At 39.5% G+C, this 20,196-nt stretch overlaps 1 protein-coding gene across 5 annotated transcripts in view; it reads left to right on the forward strand.

Annotated features, from left to right (window-relative positions):
- The first annotated feature begins 19,056 nt into the window (after positions 1-19,056).
- The window catches only part of zgc:110158 (uncharacterized protein LOC553590 homolog), a 39,443-nt gene continuing 38,303 nt past the window's right edge, over positions 19,057-20,196 (forward strand). For 2 of the 5 annotated variants that reach the window (XM_055006055.1, XM_055006056.1), the window contains exon 1: positions 19,057-19,301. In XM_055006055.1, the coding sequence (XP_054862030.1) occupies positions 19,246-19,301 (56 nt within the window). In that variant the 5' untranslated portion in view covers positions 19,057-19,245. The remainder of the gene's footprint in view (positions 19,302-20,196) is intronic. The other 3 variants (XM_055006054.1, XM_023291768.3, XM_023291767.3) reach the window with 3 other exon arrangements.

Here is a 20,196-nt window from a genome sequence, read left to right on the forward strand (position 1 = left end):
GAGAAAGAGAAAGAAGGGAGAGAGGTTGAGGGGCCCTGTGCAGGGGGGAAAGGAGGCCCTGTAGTTTTGGCCGAGGGGCAAGACAGTCAACAACACGTATCCAAACCTTCAGACAAACCTCCTCGTCGAGGACAATGGCAGAGAATCGCAACTACGAATCTCATGTAGACCTGCTCTACATGTTTGCAAACCACCGCAGATTCGTCCTCGTCGGTTTCTGATAATGTTTCGTGTCGACTCCGGAGCTGCTGTTGTGATAACCGGTGGGGATGTGAATGCACCGTGAAAGATCAGGGGTTTCTTCAGTGACTTGCACACTTCCTGGGGCAAGAATAACGCTCCAAATAAAGTCAATGTACAGTGTAGGTAGACAGAAAATGTGTTTCTAAGTAATGATCAGGTATGAAACACTGGACTGCAAACACAACTTTGGGCAACCAAAAACTCTCAAACCACTTTGCTTTTCACTAGTTTTATTATATTAATCTCCTGTTTTACAGAAAGACTTAATAGTCCAAAAATCCTTCTTTAAGCCATATTGATATATAGTCTAGGTTTGTTCCCATTTAGTTTTTAGCTAAATGTATTCTATAGATTTAACCCTCGGAACCCCAAGCAGTTTCTAGGCATTATTTGCTTCATTTTACTCACTGTGGGCTCATTTTTAAATTCAATCTAAAGTCCTGCACCTCTGTGGAAACAGAACAATCATGGCTAGAAGTAGAGAACACAAAATGTCTTTCATGTAGTGTGGGAAAGTTGTAATGCTGTAAATTATTAAAAGCAGAAAAAGGTTTAAAAGTTAGAAAAAGACAGAAAAATCCTTGAATCAACATGTTCATTTATTGTTAGTGAAGTTTTAGCAAAAAACACTATTTTGGTTCATTTTTGAATGAAAAGTTATTGTTATAATGATCTAAAAATGAAAAAAAATGAACGCTGAACTTTTATTTATTGTACAAAATTTGAAGAAACCTTGAAGTGCCCTCAGATGTCGCTAATATTGAGAAAAAATTGTGACTTTACATAGTATAGATATTGTTCTACTTAAATTTGTACAACCTAGATTAGAAAGATATTTCACCATGCAGAATGTGTGTTCCCACAATAAGCTGACATCTTACTCTACTGCATACCATTTTTAATATTGTTAGACAGTTAGAAAGTTGAAGTTTGCTAATTTTCGCAGTTTTTTAAGTTTCTTGCTCTGCTAAATGGTGTAACTTTGTATAACTTTTTAAAAGATAGCATGTATTTTAAACCTGCCAGAAGGTTTTGGGTTTTAAAGGTTTAAACAGTACTTAATCAGTTTGGACTTGCACTCTCACAACATTGTCAGATTCACAATGAACAGTTTAAGAACAAAATGTATCACAATCAGTGCGTATCTCAACTCAAGATAAAAATTAAGGATGAACATATTTTCCCATATTATGACTGTATAATGTTAATATTGCTAACAATTTAGCAAACATTTGTTGATTTACACATAGCATAAATATGGAGTAATGTTTCTGAGCTGTTGATGAAAATTCAATATTTAATCTTTCTCAAATTATTTTTTAATTTAAAAATGGCTCTATAGCTTCTGAATGTATCATTATGTTCACAATCTAATTGATAAGCATGCAGTCGCTTTATTAAAACTGTTCCACTAAAAGCAGCAACCTGGCTCAGCTAAGTCGAAAACAAAGCAATGTGCTAAAAGACACTAAAATGTTCAGTAGATCAGAATGTGTAGAATATTGGGTGACTTCTTTCACTTTACAGATCATCATCAGAGCCACTGTTCATATAAAAATGTTGATTCATGTTATTTTAAATCCGTTATGTTGTGTTCCGTTCAATCTCTATATAAGATAGACATAATCTCTACACTCATAATGTTAAACAAATTATATACTGGAGCATTTCCAAGTCTTAGATAGGCACAAACTGTCCAGATTTAATCATCAGCACAACAGATGATCAACTGCTTTACAAAATATGTGGCGTTTCCTGTTGGAGTAAAAAGGAATGAAGTCAACTGCCTTGTAAGAAACATTTAGCCACTAAGCTGAACATTTCTGTTGTGTGCAACATTGAGCAAAACCTTAAGACTGCATTTGGTAAGCCTGGTAAAATATTCAGCAAATTTCACATTTGCTTGCTTTTGGATTCTGGGTCCATGTTGAATAAATTCAGTGACTCATTGTTGTGCCGTTCTCCAACAATGAAGCATTCGGAATTTTCTTCATGTAGTTTTGTACCTCTGATTTGCCTCATCTCCATAGCAACAGGAGCTGAGGCTCATGGGCATCGTAGTGTTTAGAGCTATCTGGCGTATCATGCTGGAGGAATAAACACGACTTCGTGGAAGCAAAGTGGTTATTAAAACTGACGACCGTAAAACTAAACCTGCTGTGGATAATCCAGGACAGTGCTGTGTTTCCGGACATATGAGGATATCACAAAAATAAAACACGTGACCAAGTGAAAAATCAGGACTGAAAATCTTCATCATCAACACACCTTGACAGTAGCGGTTGTTAATATATGAAGTGCTGCTAGAGGCCTGTGAAGGGCAACATCTCCATGATCACTCATGAAACAAGACGCATTCTCAATCTAAGAAGGTGACAGGAAAACAGCGTCTGAAATTACTCTACTAGTTGAAAGAAACTAACATCTGTAGACTGTCTGTGCAGCCAATTATACCACCGCACACTCATGTTTGTGTCTCTGATAAAAAATAAGGGGAAAAAAAAGGCCTCGTAACTGTTCAAACGTTTGTGAGAGGACACACAATCTGGATCCAATTTGACATCCAAGTCAACATATGTTTCTGTCGCGAGCTTTCAGGTCAAATGTAAATAGAAGTCTGTGAACGCCTCATGTTGTGAATTCCTCACGCAAAAGCAGAAGAAAAACAAAAATTCCCACTTTGCTAAATCCGTACCAAATGTATGACTTTTATGGAGTATTGAATGAAGTATTGACCTGATGTGTGGGTGAAAAAAAGTTAGATCATGTGTGTATTATTTTATCAAGTATAATTATATATTTCCTGCTCTATTATGTTTTAAGCTGAATTCTGGGACTGTCAGATAAGAAATTGCTTTTATTTTAAGATCTTTTTTTAAAACCCTAAATGTTCATATGTTGTAACAGTTGCTACAGAAGCACAGAAGTCTGCATTATTTCTATTGCTTTGTTGATTTATAGTAACTAAATATCATCTGCCATTCCGATCGGTTATAATCACCAATTAAAATCACTAAATTATCTGATTACCATAATCGCTGTATTTTGGCACGTAAACATCCCAGGTCTTTCACTTTTGGTTTTTGCTCTTGCATCACATCGGACAGTAGAATGACTGCTGACAGCACAGGAAGGAACAGTTTGTCGCACTTGTTGAAGTAAATGTGGGGAAAACATAAGAGAGAATATGCATATGACTTACAGGCACACGATCAAGGCTTCCTCTGTCCTTTTTCTGCTTTTAAAGTAGCAAAGTACAAACTTTAGCTATTTCTTGTCGACAAAGCAGTGACTTCTCGGGATCGTGCTGTCACAAAGCCAACCAGTGCTGGAGAATCTCTATATCTTACAATGAGAATCAGTTTTATCGCCAAATGGGTTTTCACATACAAGGAATTTGGCATTATGTTGTAGAGCACAACAGCTAACATTGATGAATAGAATATTTTAACAAAGGAGGATTTTTTTGTTTGTTTGTTTTTAAGCAATTGTTGCAAGTCAGTAGACCATAAAGGTCAAAGAAATAAATAAGAAGTAAATATTACAAAAAAATGTGGCGAATCAAAGGACTGAAAAGTAACAGATGCATTTACAATATGCAGCAATGTGCCAGATTATATAGTATGCGATGTGAACAACTTGAAATGTACAAAGGATGATAATAATCCTGTTTAAAAAGCTGTGTGTTAATGTGACGGATTGAGTCAATAGCTATAGTAGGGGGTGGGGGGCAGAGCATAATGTCACTGGGGGTCTCTGGCCTTGTTGATGATGCCAGCTGCTGTTGGGAAGAAGCTGTTCCTGTGACAGGAGGTTCTGGTCCTGACAGACCAGTGGCTTGAAGTCTTGTTTGTAAAGAAATACCTGCATAATATCATGTTAAACCGTGCTCATAGAAACGAAATCCGTAATGAAAACCTTGAAATGGTCATTTTATGTCCCCTCATCTCTTGTGCCCCTGGGTCCAAGCCATCCATGATCACCAAGTGTCATTTTCTGTTTGTGTATGGATTAAACCAGTGAGATGCAAGAATCAAAGGTGTATGTTTGATGAGATAACCTAGTTGTTGCCCCCTGTTCCCACTTTTTAAGCAGGTTAAATGCTGCATCCCTAATCCAGTGCCATATTTAGTGCACAGACAAAAGTGTGACAGACATATTTCTGCGTAATGCTCTAAAACAAGTATTTCGCAGAATGTTGTAGCTCTTCTTGAGGGGGTTTTCTCTGGGTGTTCCTCGCAAAGTCCAGAAAATACACAGTAGATTAACTGATGATCTACTTTGGCTGCAAGTGTGAGTTTGAATGTGAACTATTATTTGACTTTTTGTGTTGATGATTTCTTGAGTACACTGTGTAAAAATAAGAAAGATTTAAAAAATTTGAGGAAACCTGGCAGCAAATTTGTCAGAAAAATATGTTAGAAATTGGATGAATACTGTGAAGTTCAACAATTCTAAAATATAGGTCTGTAAAGTAATATTTTTTTTAGCCGATTAACTGTAAAATTCCGTGTTTTTATGATCACATTTTGTACAAAAATGAATCATTATCTGTAAAAACACAGATTTTTGATGTAGATGTCTTTTTTTAAATTTTCAGTCAACATTTAAATTAATACTTTTTCTCTGATTTTGCTAAATATTATCTGTAATTTAACAGTTATCAACAACAACAAATATCTGTAAAATAACAATATTTTTAATTTAATTTCTGGTCAACTTCATAAACATACAGATTTTTAGTGTGAACATTATTTACCATTTTGACAATTTTTTTGTTTTGTTTTTACATTTTTTCCACTTGAATGTAAGTGAATGCTTTATTTTTTCTAGTTATTATCTGTAATTAAAAACAAAAAAGAAAATCTGTAACTTTTTTAAAAACTACTGTTCAAAACTGACATTTTTTACAGTGTAGGCTCCCTGCGATTCTCTGCATGATAATACAGGTAAAACTAATGGATGTATGAAAGTTAGAGTGCGCTTGTGTAACTTTTGCTGTTCAGCAGCAACAGTGCTCTCTGCACCCACAAGTGGTAATTACAGGACTTTAGCACATTAAATTCTTTTGTGCTGGAACCACTGGAACATGGCCTATCAACTGCTTATGCGACAAACACAAGATCATTATCGCAAAACAAACCAGCAATTGTGCAGATTGCTGGTTTTGAGTCCCAAAAACTTCTATACCAACAGCAGGCATCAGGTGGTGGTTTTACAATGGCTGAGTTACTACAGCAGCAGAGAACTATCTTCTTTTGACAATCTCTCAGTGACAACTCCACAGCAACAGCCAGCTATTGAGTTAACCTGCATGTGAATATATCAGACCAACATTAGCATGTGAAGATGCTCTTTTAGCTCTGTTGATGACCAGCTAAGTTAGAATCACAGGCTGAGGGCTGCTAGTCTGAGCTGTGAATGAATGATGTAATTCATCGAAGGGGCTGATAAAGGAAAGAGAGCAACTGGGATGCATTTGGCAGTAATTTCAGCTATGACATGCTGCATTATGAGGTCATTTGTTTTGTGTATGCCACAGCTGAATAAAGCACAAATGTTAGCGTACTTTGTAGGACTCACCGTCCCGACATTAAGAATCGCAGCCAAAAACAGAACTGACAGAATAATTTCATTTTCAATTAATTTGATTTTAACTACCACCGCTTCCAAACATTACCAATCGAGTAAAACAGATCTCAGTCTGTTCAGAACTCCAGCTGTTGCTCTTCTTCGTTCCATCGTGTTATTGTTGGACTGAGAGTTATTCTTGTCTTGCTCTGCTGCGTCATGGTGGTCGTATACCTGACTATACATAGAAGCTCTTCATGAATTAGCAGCCAAAACAGAAGTAATGGTGGTTTTAGTGCATAAGCAAGGCAGAAAATCTGAACAGTTTCACTTTATTGTGACTTTTAAACACAGCATGACATGCGTTGCACTTGCTGTTGGGTTCAATGATCTGGTTGAGGGAATCACAGAGACCAGGGCAAAAAGAAAGGTACTCTGTCAATAAAATATCCTCTCATTAACATAATTAGGGAACTTTAGATGGACTGTAGAGCTGCTGATGGGGAACACATCATAAATCTAACACAGTACCTACCTACAACAGCTGACATGCCTGTTTGGATGGAAACCTGTTTCCAGAGGCATCCTGAGGTCCCGATACAAGCACAAACTTGTGTCATATGATGTGAGGAATTCAGATACACCGAGTATCAATGTTTCTTCCAAAGTGCCCTCCTTCCCTGCCTGGAAACCTCATTTGAAATTTGCCAAACTTTTACCAGTTTGCATGTATGGGGCAGCATATGTCATTGGAAATACTGGGGATTCTAGTGCAGCAGTGCTGTTGTATTGTAAGCATTCTGTCTGAAAGCACTATAAAATGCACCACAAAAGAAGAAACTCAAAAACTTCATAAACAACATATAGTGTAGATTTGAATTTGGGACAGAGCCAGGCTAGCTTTATTTACTATTCTATGCTAAGCTAAGCTAATCGCCTCCTGTTGTCACGGGTATTTTTCAGAACAGAGACATTATTGACCTCCTACAGAAGATGTAACATATTCCCTAAAATGTTGCACTGCAACTTTAATGCCATGCGTCGCACAGTCTCAGGATAAACAAAGAAAAGTGTCTTTTGGAGCATTTCCTTGATTTTCTAAAGTCAGTGCAGACTCTGATAAAGCTTCCTACAGCTGAATAAAGTGTGAGGTTGTTAACCATGCTACTGGTTACAGTGTGAATCCTTCTTTTTTTTTTCTTCTGTGTGCGCATTTATGTGTGTCACTCCCTGAAGGCATGTTGCTGTCAACCATGGGAACTTGTTGTCTGTAAGTCCACAGTCGTGCCCTGTCAGAAATAGGCCGGGTTAGGTTAGAAAATGTTTCATAAGCGTAGACTGACCTCCTTCCTCTCTGTTTTCTCCCTCTCTGCTGTCTCCCCCACCCCACCCCCTTTCCCCTTTCTCTCTCTCTTGGTGTCGCTGTCTCCCTCTTACCTAAACATTGAAACAGTCAATGCAAAAAAAAAAAAAAAATGAAATAAAAAAACACTATCATATACTTTTACGACGGTATGCACTGTGACACCTGAAAAGTCTACTTTTTTTGTCATTCCACTGCAGCATATTTCAACTTCTTCTGCTCTTTCTTCATTTTTTGTAATCCCTCACAAAAGTCTCGGTTCTCATTAATATTTCCTGCATTCTGTTTTCTGATAGCTTTGTGCTCCGACAGTAATATTCCTCCCAGTAAACTGACTGAGGGAGGCGACTTGAAATGCTTGAATTTATGTGACACTACAGTATGTTCTTGTAAAAGTGTGCACGTCGGCGTGTGTGCAGGTGTGCACACATGTGTGCGAGAGTCCATGCGTGCAGTTGCCAGCGTGCATTCGCGCGTGTGTGCGTACATGTGTGTGTGTGTGTGTGTGTGTGTGTGTGTGTGTGTGTGTGTGTGTGAGCATGTAATTGCATGCATGTGTCTCCGTGTTTGTCTCTCTCTACTATTTGACTGCCATCTGAATCTGTGGCACGTACAGCAGAGCTACGAAACAGCAGATAGACAGACAGGAGGGAGGCAGGAGGAAAAGAGGAAGAAGTGTGTGTGTGTGTGTCTGTTCGTGTGTGTGTGTGTGTGTGTGTGTGTGTGTGTGTCTGTTCGTGTGTGTGTGTGTGTGTGTGTGTGTGTGTGTGTGTGTGTGTGGTGGGGGAGAGAGAAGAAGTAGAGGAGAGAACAAGTGAGGAGGAGGAGGAGGAGAGATGAGGACAGAGAGCAGAGGAAGAGAGGCAGAAAGATGTGAGCATGAGAGAGTTAGACAAATAGAGATAGAGAAAGAAAGAGAGAGACAGGCTGGGAGAGGAGATGGGGGTGGGGGGGCATCAGCATACAGAGGCAGTCTGTGGTCTTCCAAGCAGCAGCAGCAGCAGCAGTAAAAATAGGGGAGAGGAAAAACAACGATGGCTTGAAAGATTAAATTCCTGTTGGAATAGGAAGTACAGAGAGAGAGAGGGAAGGGCAGATACTGAGGGAGGCAATGGGATGGCAGGGTAAAGGTACTGGCTTTTGGCTCCAGTGCTCATTGTTTAAAGGAAAAATCCACCGTAAAAAGCTCACATACTGACATGATGTTGGATGCCTGGGTGTCACTTAACAGCTTTCTAGAAGTGGTTTGCAGCAGCAGTGATCACCTAAATCAAAAATTACAAAAAACAAAAAAACTCTCATAGTTAGTGGCAATCATCTATGCAGATACAGAGTCAAACTTCTGAGGCATTTGCATCTAACGGCTCCAATAAAATGAGGTTACTTGGATTACTTGGATGCTCCTTTGAAGCGATTTTTGCTTCTGTCACGTTTTTACTCACTGTGTGCTTATTGTTCACTCCCATCTAAAGAAGAGGTGCAGGACTATAGCCCAGCATTACTTCTAGTCCAAGGAACACATTAACTCTCTTAATCCTGTGCAGTTTCATGGCATTTTTTTTTTTTGCCTCTGTCACATTGTTACTCACTGTGGGCTCATTTTTCACTCCAATCTAAAGTCTTGTTCCTCTATGGAATAAACGTCCAGGCCTATAGCCCAGCATTACTTAAGTCCAAAGAGTGTATTATTAACACTCTCAGTTTCAAGGCGTTTTTTTGCCCCTGTCACATTTTTACTCACTGTGGGCTCATTTTTCACTGCAATATTAAGTTCTGCATCTCCATGGAAACAGCACAACTGTGACTAGAAGTAGAGCAAACTCAAAACTGTATTTTGTGCAGTATGGCATGATAATAATGACATAAATAATGAAACAACCCCACAGAAATGAAAGTTGAATTTCTTTTGATTTACGAAAATTGGGGGGAAAAAATAGAATCGGCATTTTTCCAGGTGTGAACAAGTGTTACCAATACCAGAAAAAAATAGAAGGTCCACATCTTATAGATAACCTATTCAAGAAGGGGTTATTTACATGTTTTCCTAATTTTATTATGCTACTAGTTCTCTCAAACGCTAGCAGTTTTTAGGAGTTTTTTTTGCTCCTTACACTTTTACACACTGTGAGCTCTTTTTTCAGTGCAGCATAAAGTTCTGCACCTCTACGTAAACAGCTCAACCATGGCTAAAAGTAGATACTGTCAAAATCATCTGTGCAGCGTGGTAAAGTTAGCATATTATAAGTCATTATAATAAAAAAATAACTAAAGTTTGAAAGTACAAAATCAAAAAAATACTTCAATCAACATTTACAACATTTCCCAAGTGCTCACAGGTGTTACTAATATTGTCAGAAAATGTTCCTTCCCATACTATGGATATTTTAATACTTACATTTTTAAATGTCTCTACTTGTCTTTGACTATGTCTCTTATCTGCTCTGTGTAAACATTGTCTTCAGTTCTGCTCAGTGCAGCCAAAAAGTTGCAGAATTTTCGTCACCTCTGTGTTGATTGTAACTGATTCATTCATGGGTTTATGGTTACACTAATGAGTGTAGAATTTTATTATTATTATTATTATTATTATTATTATTATTATTATTATTATTATTATTATCATTATTAGAGAACCTGGTTAGAGCTGGGATAGGCTCCAGCCCCCCCCCTCCACGACCCTAGTGAGGATTAAGCAGTGTATAGATAATGGATGGATGGATGGATGGAATCTGGTTAGTGTAAACTATTTATTTTAGTAAAGTTTTGATTTCAAAAATCACAATTTTAAGTTTAGATTAGTGTGTTATCACATAGGAAAGCTGCATCCCACATGGGTAGTTCAACAACTCTTGAAAAATGTAAAATCTGATAATTCTTTCTGTTTATACAGCTTGTGGCTCTGATAAATGGTGTTATTTGGGCAATTTTTTTTAACAATAAACATGCCATCCCAACCTGCAGCCATGTTTTAGGGTCCAAATGGTTAAAAAAAAAACAACTTCAAAATCCCATATTAAAACTGGTTCCCCTGGATCTTCAACAGATCTCAGTGTTGGCTTTCATCAGGAATGTTTCTTTGATAGAAGGTAGCTAAAGTTAACTGGAATCTGTTCATCGTCTATGTTTTGGCTGTACATTTTTTCAAATCTGATTTGTCAGTGTCATCAAGTCTACAAATGTAATTGCATTTACACCTGACTCCTAAAACAAAGGCCACTGAACAAGCTTGCATGTCTTGAAGACGCTTCACCTCTCATCTGAAGATTTCTGCAGCTTTATTGGGAAGTGAAGCGTCTTCAAGAAACTCAAGCAAGTCCAGCTGCCTTCGTCTTAGCACTCAGACATACCATGACCTAGATGACTAACAGTCTTCACAGACATATTGCGTTTATTTCTTTTGTGTTAGGGTGGTGTGAGGAGTGCTTGGGTGTATTCAGATTTAACATGTAGTCATTTGTTTCTCCTTCAATGATAATCTGCACTGCTTTTGAAGTTAGTGTTTCACTAGCCCAGATAGTTCATGTAGACACAGTGTGCTATAACTAACTACCTGAAGAATGCGACTGTGTGAGTTTGAGTGGCAGCTCCAGCTCTGGTTCTTGTGTTATTTTCCTCCAATCCCAATTTTTTCTTCATGTCTCCCTACTGTGCTGATGTGGTAGAGTGACACAACTCCGGGGTGGAGCATATTTTTTTAAACTCAAGTTAAAACTTTCACCATACAGGGCAAATTTGCATTTCTTCATGTCCAGTCATGTTCTTGCAATGACAATTTATGTGTAATCTCATTGCAAAAACAATTCTGAAGGAATTAACTTACTTTTATGGCTAGATACCATTAGAGGAAAGTGAGAGCATGCTTTTTTTTTTGCTAAATTATTAACAGATCAGCATCTGATTTTGGAAATTAATGCTTTTTTTCTGAACAAAAGGGTTACCTTTGTGATCATTGTACACCGTAAATGATGCAAACCTACAATTTTCTCCAGTGACTTTTATCTCAAAAGGACATTTTACTCCTGCAACATGTTTTTAATAAGGCATATCTCCATGGGGAAAATTTCTTATTTTCTTGCCGCTGCTCCAATGCACAGATTTCATCATGCACATTACCTAAACGTTAACACAGCAGTTCCCCACCCTTTTTCAGCTTGTCACAGGTTGCTACAAGTTGCTATGAGATCAACTAAAGACCGACTTTTCCCTTACATCTCTTAAACAATTTAGAGATCTGTGGAGGTAAAACCTACCCAGTAATTTGCAAGAACGAAAATCAGGGTGGAATTAGAGAGAACACAAACCTGTGCAGCAGAAATATGGTTTGTCATACTTTCTACCCTGTCTAACATCTCCCAAACCCTTCAGATGTCTTTAGTTTTCGGGGTCCTAAACTCCATTTCAGGATCCACTGAAATATCTGCTAATAATTCATTTGTAAAAAATGCAATGACAACACAAAAGTGATAAAGATTTGTGGTTGAATTGTTCTGTCAGCAATCTGCTTGCCTCGCTACATAAGTTCTAATGTACTTTCAACGGGTTTGGCGGATAATGATCCCCTCCCAAAATGCCAACGCTGTTCTCACATCTTTTCTGTAACAATGGCTTTGGAATTGTGATTTTAACCAATTTCACACAAAGAAAACCAATTTTTTTGCAGTATTAATTCAAACTCACAAAGGGAAAGCCTGTTTTTTACAAAAGACTACAGAAGGGGGGTGGAGGGGTGGGAGGAAGGAAGTGATTGCTAAGTGTTGGAAAGAGTCCCACATCTCTCTTAGAAGCCAATGAGCTCTGATAGAGAAATTCCAACAAACTGACTGATTGGCACCGCAAAGGATGCCATTCAATTAGAAATGAACATGTGAATGGAATGCTTCTGAGAGGGATCTGGAGTGATGAAAAATACAGGTTTGGTATGATTGAGCTCAAACCTGTTTGGGGGATTGTACATGTGCGTGCATGTGTGTGTGTGAGTGTGTGTGTGTGTGTGTGCCCTCCCCCTGATAGGATAGGGGCTTCGTTAGGGTAATTACAGCTTTGCTATGTAAATAAGCCTGTCATAGAGGAGAGAGACACACCCACCTCTTTTTCAGACCCAATTAACCTAACTCCCCTGGAATTTACATACCTAACAATCTGCAGCACGCACACAGACACATATGTACACACACAGACGAAATCCAACATTACCGCATGCGTATACACTTTTATTAAAGCGCAAATACTGAAGATTCATCAACGAATTTTCGCATGCACCAAACTTTTCCAGTCCACACAGAGTTGGTTTTAGATGCCAGGCGGCGCAGTGTGTGTGTGTATGTGTTTGTAAAGTTGAGAGCATTTTGTGTGTGTTTATTCGATCCCGGTTGAGGCGGTAGACTACAGCTAGCCAGGTGATATCTGTATGCATAAGGCATCACCCAGGGCTAACTGGCTGCTGGAGCTGTGGTGAGCAGCATCTATCATCTCAGGCCGCTGATGAATGTCTGTCCTGAATGGCTCTGTGGCGTAGTGAGGAGAGCCGAGCAGAGAGAGAGAGAGAGAGCACAAAATGAGTCATGGTGGAAGGAGAAAGGAGGAGAAGGGGGGAGGATGAGGAGGAGGGAGGGAGGAAGACAAGGTGGAAAGATGAGGGAGAAGGGCAGAAAGGGGGAGAAGGAGAGAGGAGAGAGAAAGGAGAGGGGAGTGATGAAGAATGCAGAAGATAACGAGAGGACAGCAGAGCTGAGAGAGGAAAATATTCGACGTGGAGGTGAAGAAGAAGGCGAGAAGAAGCGGGAGAAGGAGCGGTAATGGGAGATGGAGAGGAAGGAGGGTGGAGAAGCATGAACGGAGATGGAGGAACAACAGGAAGGGGGGAGGAGGAGAAAGCGAGAGAGATGAAGGATGTGGGTGCAGGAGGAGGAACAGAGGGAGGTAGTGGCGAGAAGGCATTAAAGTGGGTCAGAGGAGAGGACGTGGAAGAGGAGGAAGACGGGAGGCGAGATGGAGAGAGAGATAGCAGTGGGAGAGGCAGGAGAAGGGATGGAGATGGGATGGGATGGATAGAGGGAAGATAACAGGGAGTTTGGAGGGCAGCCTTGCCTGGTGCTGCAAAAACCAATAATAAACCAAACAAAACTTGAGAGCTGTTGTTAAGGGTAAAGTATTGTAAATCCAAAATAAAACTCGAAGATAGTCAATGTTAAAGCATTGCACAAAGAAAAGTTGTGAACTGTAGCGTTCAGATTTCAACAGAAATGTGGTAGAAGACAGGCCAGTTTCTGCGATATATAACTGATGTAATTAACATAAGATCTGTAATGCTTTTTTTCCCCCAAAGCACCTTCACTTGATTTCATTATTATTGAAAAAGAAATTACTACATATTTGGAAGCATCACTTATACATGGCACAAATGGCAAAATTCTTATTCATCCATAATGATTCTGTGCATCTACAAAAACTCTGCAGGAGTGTGGTGTGATTAGACGGGTGGATGGGGCGATAGATGGACAGCATGTGGACAAAACACCACACAAACTTATCTGCATGTTGATAAAACAGAGGAAACAGAGAGAAAGAGAGAGTACACAATGATGCTGCCTGTGTTTATTCTGTGCAAAAGAGGAAGAGCCAGTGTTCCCGGGGATCATTGGGTTCTTGGATCAATACTGGTGCTATGATGAGACAGTGATAGAGTTTGTGGTCTAGAGCTTAAAAGATACCTACACCATCACTTTCTCTCTTTCTCTCCGAGAGGATGTGCACAGTATACTGGCAAAAATTTGAAAATGCACCTCGTTCTCATTGTTTTGGTTCTCCGTCCACGCTGTGCAGGATTTTTTTTTTTTTGTAAAGTTGTTTACAAGATAAACCTGAAAATGGCAGCCTCTTGTTTTTATGTTGGATGGGGGTGGGGAGATCTTTTGGGAATCACAGTCATATAATTCCTGCCAGACCGATACTGGCTTGCCACAAATGCTTCAACGTATATGTTGTTTGATGTGTGCCAATCTGGAATTTTATTTATTTTTTTACTCCATAAATGATATCATCACATAGTGCGAGCAGAGCACCTCTGAATGTTTACAATCGTCTCAGGACTCTCTGCAGCACATGTAGCAGAGTAAGCATCATAGCTGAGCAAACAGTGATGTGCGGTATAACACATTTAATTCTGAGATGATAAGTGTGTGGAAGTATTTATGATTTATAGTCTTCAGCACAAGCAGCAGAGCATGTATCATAGCTGAGCAGACAGTGGTTCGGAGTCAAGCAGTGTCTTCACGGTAGGATGCTAACCTTTCTGTGAAATACATCACTGGTAACTGAGTTATCTATCTCTGAGTCGCTTAAGAGAGCTAGAACATTTTGATTTGTGAGCTGAGAAGTGTGCAGAAGTATTTATGGTTTGTTGTCTGCAGCATATGTAACAGAGTACACTTCACAGCTGAGCAGACAATGGTGCAGAGTCAAGCAGTGCCTTCACGGTAAGTTGCTAACCTTTCTGTGAAATACATTACTGGAAGCTGCGTTATGTAGGACCTCTGAGAGTCACTTAAGAAAATTAGAACACATTGGATTGTAAGCTAAATGAAGTGTGCAGAAGGATTTAGGATTTATTTTTTGCAGCACATGCAGCAGAGTATGCTTTACAGCTGAGTAGACAGTGGTATGCAGTCAAGCAGTGTCTTCACAGTAAGGTCTTAAATTGTGAAATACACTGGAAGCTAAGTTATGTAGGACCTCTGTGAGCAACTTAAGAGTGAACATATTGAATTCTGTGCTGATAAGTGTTCAGACATATTTATGATTCACTGTCTGCAGCACATGTAGCAGAGTACGCTTCACAGCTGAGTAGCCAGTGAGTCAAGCAGTGTTGTCTTGGTAAATTCAAATACTTTGTTTTCAGTTTAAACTTTTGCAGGAGGAATTTGTGTTTATGGTGTTGTTACTGGTTTACAGTCACATTGATGCTGATAAGGAAAACAAACGGAATGAGCTGCGACCTACAGAGATGCAGATAGATAGATAGATAGATAGATAGATAGATAGATAGATAGATAGATAGATAGATAGATAGATAGATAGATAGATAGATAGATAGATAGATAGATAGATAGATAGATAGATAGATAGATAGAAGCAATGCAATATGTTTCACAGTCAAGTTAGCAACTTAAGTCACCGTTTGACTCCGCACCACTTTCTGATCAACTGCGCTGTCGGCTCTGTTACATGTGCTACAGACAGTGATAAGAGCATTATAAACATTGTAAATGTTAGCATGTGTGTCTATGTATAATATATGTATTTCAAATTGAATCCACTTAGTGTCAACATAGTCTGCAACATCACATGCAAACATAAGAAAAAAATGAGGATGTAACAAATATCAATGCACATCTACATCACAGTGGTTATTTAATGTTGTATTGCATGTGTATGTGTGCCTATGGATATGTATTTCTACAAGTAATTCCAAATACAACAGCTGAAATCAAAGCACAATTCTTGTCTGTCTACCTGTAATTAACTACAAATCAGCTTATACACACTATAAACATACACTCGGTATCACATGTTAAATCCCATTACTCATATGTCTCTTGCATCACTCAGTGAATCTGTGCTGCTGTATGTTACATGCACTAGTTCGCAGGGTAAAATTTTTTTGGTCTTTCACAAAAAAATGATGCTCCTCACTCCGGTTCTCTGTGTTTTCTGACTCTCTTATCCCTCTGTTCTTTTACAATATGTCTGCTCATCGTGAGGTGTTTGGATTCTCATGTATAAAGAAAAAAAAAACAGGCCTCAGCACATAAACAGAAAGATATTTTCTGTCTCTCTCTCTCTCTTTCTCTTCCCTTCTTTTCTCTCTCATGCACACGGAAATACATGCGCTCGTTTCCACACATACACCGACGTGCACACAAACAGACACGCACACAGACAGTCAGCTGTGCCCTTCCCACAGCTAGTAGCACGAAAACAGAACACACTGCCTGCCCCTGCCTTACACACATACACACATACACACACACACGTGCACACAAACTCTGCAACGGCCCTCTACACACTCTTAAAGGGACATGACACAAACTTACACTTCGCTATCTAGCGCCAACCACCATACCTGAATATTAAATAAGTGCGTGAGCAAGAACTGTATCATCCTTTATTGGTTAGAGTGTATTTTATTGACTTTAAAAGATTATATGTTCTCAAACATAAGAGCAGTAAAATATTTGACAGGTTAAAACCAGAACAATGTGGGGGTTTTTTGTTGGAATTGTTTGGGAAAGCCATCAAAAATGAAATAATTCTGTTGCTATCACTGAGGTAATAGAACAAGAACATGCAGTGTGCTTGTGCGATCCCTAGTACACTACAATAAACTAGTGGCAACAGTTAACAGAAGACATTTCTTCCGATTCTGTTCCTCAAATATTCCGTTTGCATGTTTATAGTTTAGATGACTTAGTGCTTTACTAGATTTCAGAGGTGGTACATCGACAATTATAAAGAAACTGTAATGTTATTGACAAGAAACGGTGCTGTAAAGTCCAAAAATTGAGTGAAATGTTTAAAATTCAGTGGTTACATCTTGAAATTAAGACAATAACTTCTGGTCTACATCTGCTGTAATGTGTAAGAGCAGAAAACTTACCAGTCGAAAATGGAAACCTACATATTGCACCCTAACGAAACACAAAAAAACTATCAATGAGTCAATAAGGATGGTCAAAGCTGTACAAACTAGTATTGTCTGTTCTCCAGATTGCTCAGTTTGTCTGTATTTGTCAGCTAGATATCCTAAAACATTCTTCTCCGCCTTTAAGAACACCTAAAATAGCCGTATTCTTTCAGGAGGTGCGACCCGATAGCGGAGCGGTTAGGCTGCATACCACATGGGGGCAAATGCCATCAAGCAGTGAGACCCCAGCTCGATTAGCAGCTGCCTGGACTCTCACTGCATGTCACTCCCCTCCATGCTCCCTTAGCCACACTCCCTACATAAAATGTTTAAAAACAACAAAAAAAAACCACATTTTTTTTTTTTAACTGGGAGCTAATTTTGATAAACAATGAGTACAATCTTTAATTAGTTATGGTCCTGCTGCACTTTTCTTAGACCCCTTGGGGGTTCCTGAACTCTAGTATGGAAACCAAAGGCCTAGAATTGCATGAGGAACAAAAGAAATAAATCCACTTATGGACTCCTGATTGCAGTTGTATTATCAGGTAACATAATCAGGTAAAATAATGGCACCAATCAGTGAGGTGCCAATGATCAATAATAAGAGAAGGCAACTTATTCTGAGTGTCAGGATTGGAGTTACCCCAGTGGTCTGAGGCTTTAACCCCAGATTGCATTTTTTAATGTATTCATTTGTTTATTTTACTAAAATCTGAATATTTTTAAAAAAGATAGCCCAAGATCCATTCATTTGTCACTCCAGTCAGGCGTTAGTGCCCACAAAAAGAGCATGATATTGTTTATCAAAAATGCAAGTAGGCTGTATTTTGGCAGTAGATCTACTTCATATGATTCTAGCTCTTTAAAACATAGTAAGAGAACATTTAGTCTAGCTAGTCATCACTCAATGTGATATTAATGTGGACCATGAGCATAGAAAGAAAGCGGGATGACCTTACTTAGCCTGGAGCTCAGTGGCTCAATTTTTACATTAATTTTACTCTCAGATAACTTGAAAATGGTGCAACTGTAAGATTTTCTTGAAGGGGTTAATAAGCCTCTGGGTTGTTTTCTGAAGTGTCGCTGCAGGACAGGTATTTGGACAGAACACAGGGGGCACTTTAGAGGTACATGAACCAACAAGGGTGGGCATTTGGACCAATCAAGCGCACATCTGGTGTTGCATTTTGGGCAAAAACAACTCATACCAGTTGGACACATACATACATGTCATTGTTAATAATAGCGATAGCAGTCAGGCTTGGGTGTCAGAGGTTACAGCCACGCATCTCAGTTTTTATGTATTATTTTTTAAAACTAAAAACATAAGAATAATGCATTAATTTGTTGTGCCAGTAGTGCATTAGAACCAACAAAAACAACACAATGTTGTTAATGAATGAAAAATGCCACTATAGAGGTACATGAACCAGCAAGGGTGGGCATTTGGACCAATCAAGCGTACATCTTTCGATCATTTACATAATTTATCTCTGCCTGTAGACTGATTTAGGTTATCTATTTTATATTGTATCCATGTATCTATATATTCATATATGAGTGTGTTCATAATGCTCTGTCCATACTGTGAATTCTGTTTATAATGTAACATACAGTAGATACCATGCTGTAAATAATGCACTTTACTGCTGCTTTGCACTTGTCTTAGTACATAGTACTTAAAGGTGTTGCATTGAGAAAAAAATGAAACACTGAAACATACCAGATGGACAGACATACACATATTTAAGACTCAAAGGCTTTTATTGTCATATGCAGCAATAACAAGTTCAATGCAATGAAGTTTTTAGGTCTCGGAGGTAGCAAATGGGAATACACAAGAACATTGCATATAAGGATCTGTACAGGAAAACCTGTTTAAAAGGACACGTTTGCAGTATTTATAGTACAGAAAGTTAAGATCTGCTCGTACAAAGCGATTTATCCAGGAAAAATTGTCATATTTTTAACACTTGGGTGCTGTACATGAGCAAAAATCTAACGTAAGGCCTGAACTTGAAGGCCTCGGAAAGAAAACTTGAACTTGAGCGAAGTCGACACAAACTGAGGCGCTGTGGCTTTAAGAAGCCCCCACCGTCTCACAACAGGGGGGGCGTGAGCTGAATCCAGGAACAGCGATTGAAAAAAAAAAAACGCTCCACCAGCGGACTGTTTCAAGTTCCCCCCCTCCGGCTGAAACCCTGCCTGATTTGTGGGCAATGTTGGGGATGTAGAAAAAAAAGGAAACCGGAGCAAAGAGAGCGCAAGGGAGAGATAGGGAGACAACACTAACTGGGTAGCTATGGAGATAGTAGGTTTTCCTAGTAGCTTTCTTTGACAGGTGTCGAGTGGGATAAAATAAAGTGTCAGAACAGCCTCCAAGATGTACGGCAAAGGTAAAGGAGCTGTGGTCCCCTCCGATAGCCAAGCGAGAGAAAAGTAAGTACATTATTGCACTGTCACAACACAAATCTAGCAAAGAAGAGGAGTGTGCTAGCTGGCTAAAGTTGCTAACTGATGTGGAGCAGTTGAGCCACTTCGGCAGGGGTTGTGTTTGTCTTAAGAAGCGACAGAAAAAGTGATGCCGTGGTAGTTTATTCGTTAACATTGTTTCTGTGTACACATATGTGCTTCTTCCTTTCTTCTCCTGCATCCTCCAACTAACAGGCATGGCTGCTAAGTTAGCCCCCCCAAGCTAAGTAGCTGCTGTTTCACTCTTTTCTGATGCAAAAAAAGAGAGTAAAGTTGTAGCACTTACACATGCAGGAGTGTTTCTGCACGTGTTTCCAGTAATAATGCATTAAACGTGCACTAGTGTTTGCTCTTTTGAATTGTGCCTATATGTATATGTATGTGTGCGTGTGTGTGAGGGGAAGCATTGATGGGGATCCCACTTCCATCTCGAACAATGCATTTGGAAGTGACGCCGCGCATTGTAAGCTAGCTCGGCTTTTGTGTCGCCCCGCCGAAGCAGCAGGTAAAAATAGAATACAGCTGTTTGTGGGGCTTTGTTAGAGAATAACGCAGGAACGTGTTCTAGTTATTGTTCCACGCCGAGACTGGCTGTGGAGCTCGTATTGTGTCCGTGCTGTGGCTGCTTTCGGGCAGCGGAGAGGAGCCGCCGCCGTGTGCAGCTGCGCCTCGTAACTTTTGTGGCCCGTACAGATTTTCTACCCCGAGTTGTGCGACTCACTTGCGGGGTTCAACTCCCCGCACCGTTCCCCGTGTTAGCTCCGGAGATGGGGCTTCACAGTGGCCGGTTTTGTCCGGAAACTTAGGCGGTGTTAGCTTGGGGAGCTGTAGCCCTCCAGTCCCTTTGTCTGCATGCCTCTGT

Source organism: Amphiprion ocellaris, chromosome 20 (assembly GCF_022539595.1).
Source record: "Amphiprion ocellaris isolate individual 3 ecotype Okinawa chromosome 20, ASM2253959v1, whole genome shotgun sequence".
In the NCBI taxonomy this organism is placed as follows: Eukaryota; Metazoa; Chordata; class Actinopteri; family Pomacentridae; genus Amphiprion; species Amphiprion ocellaris.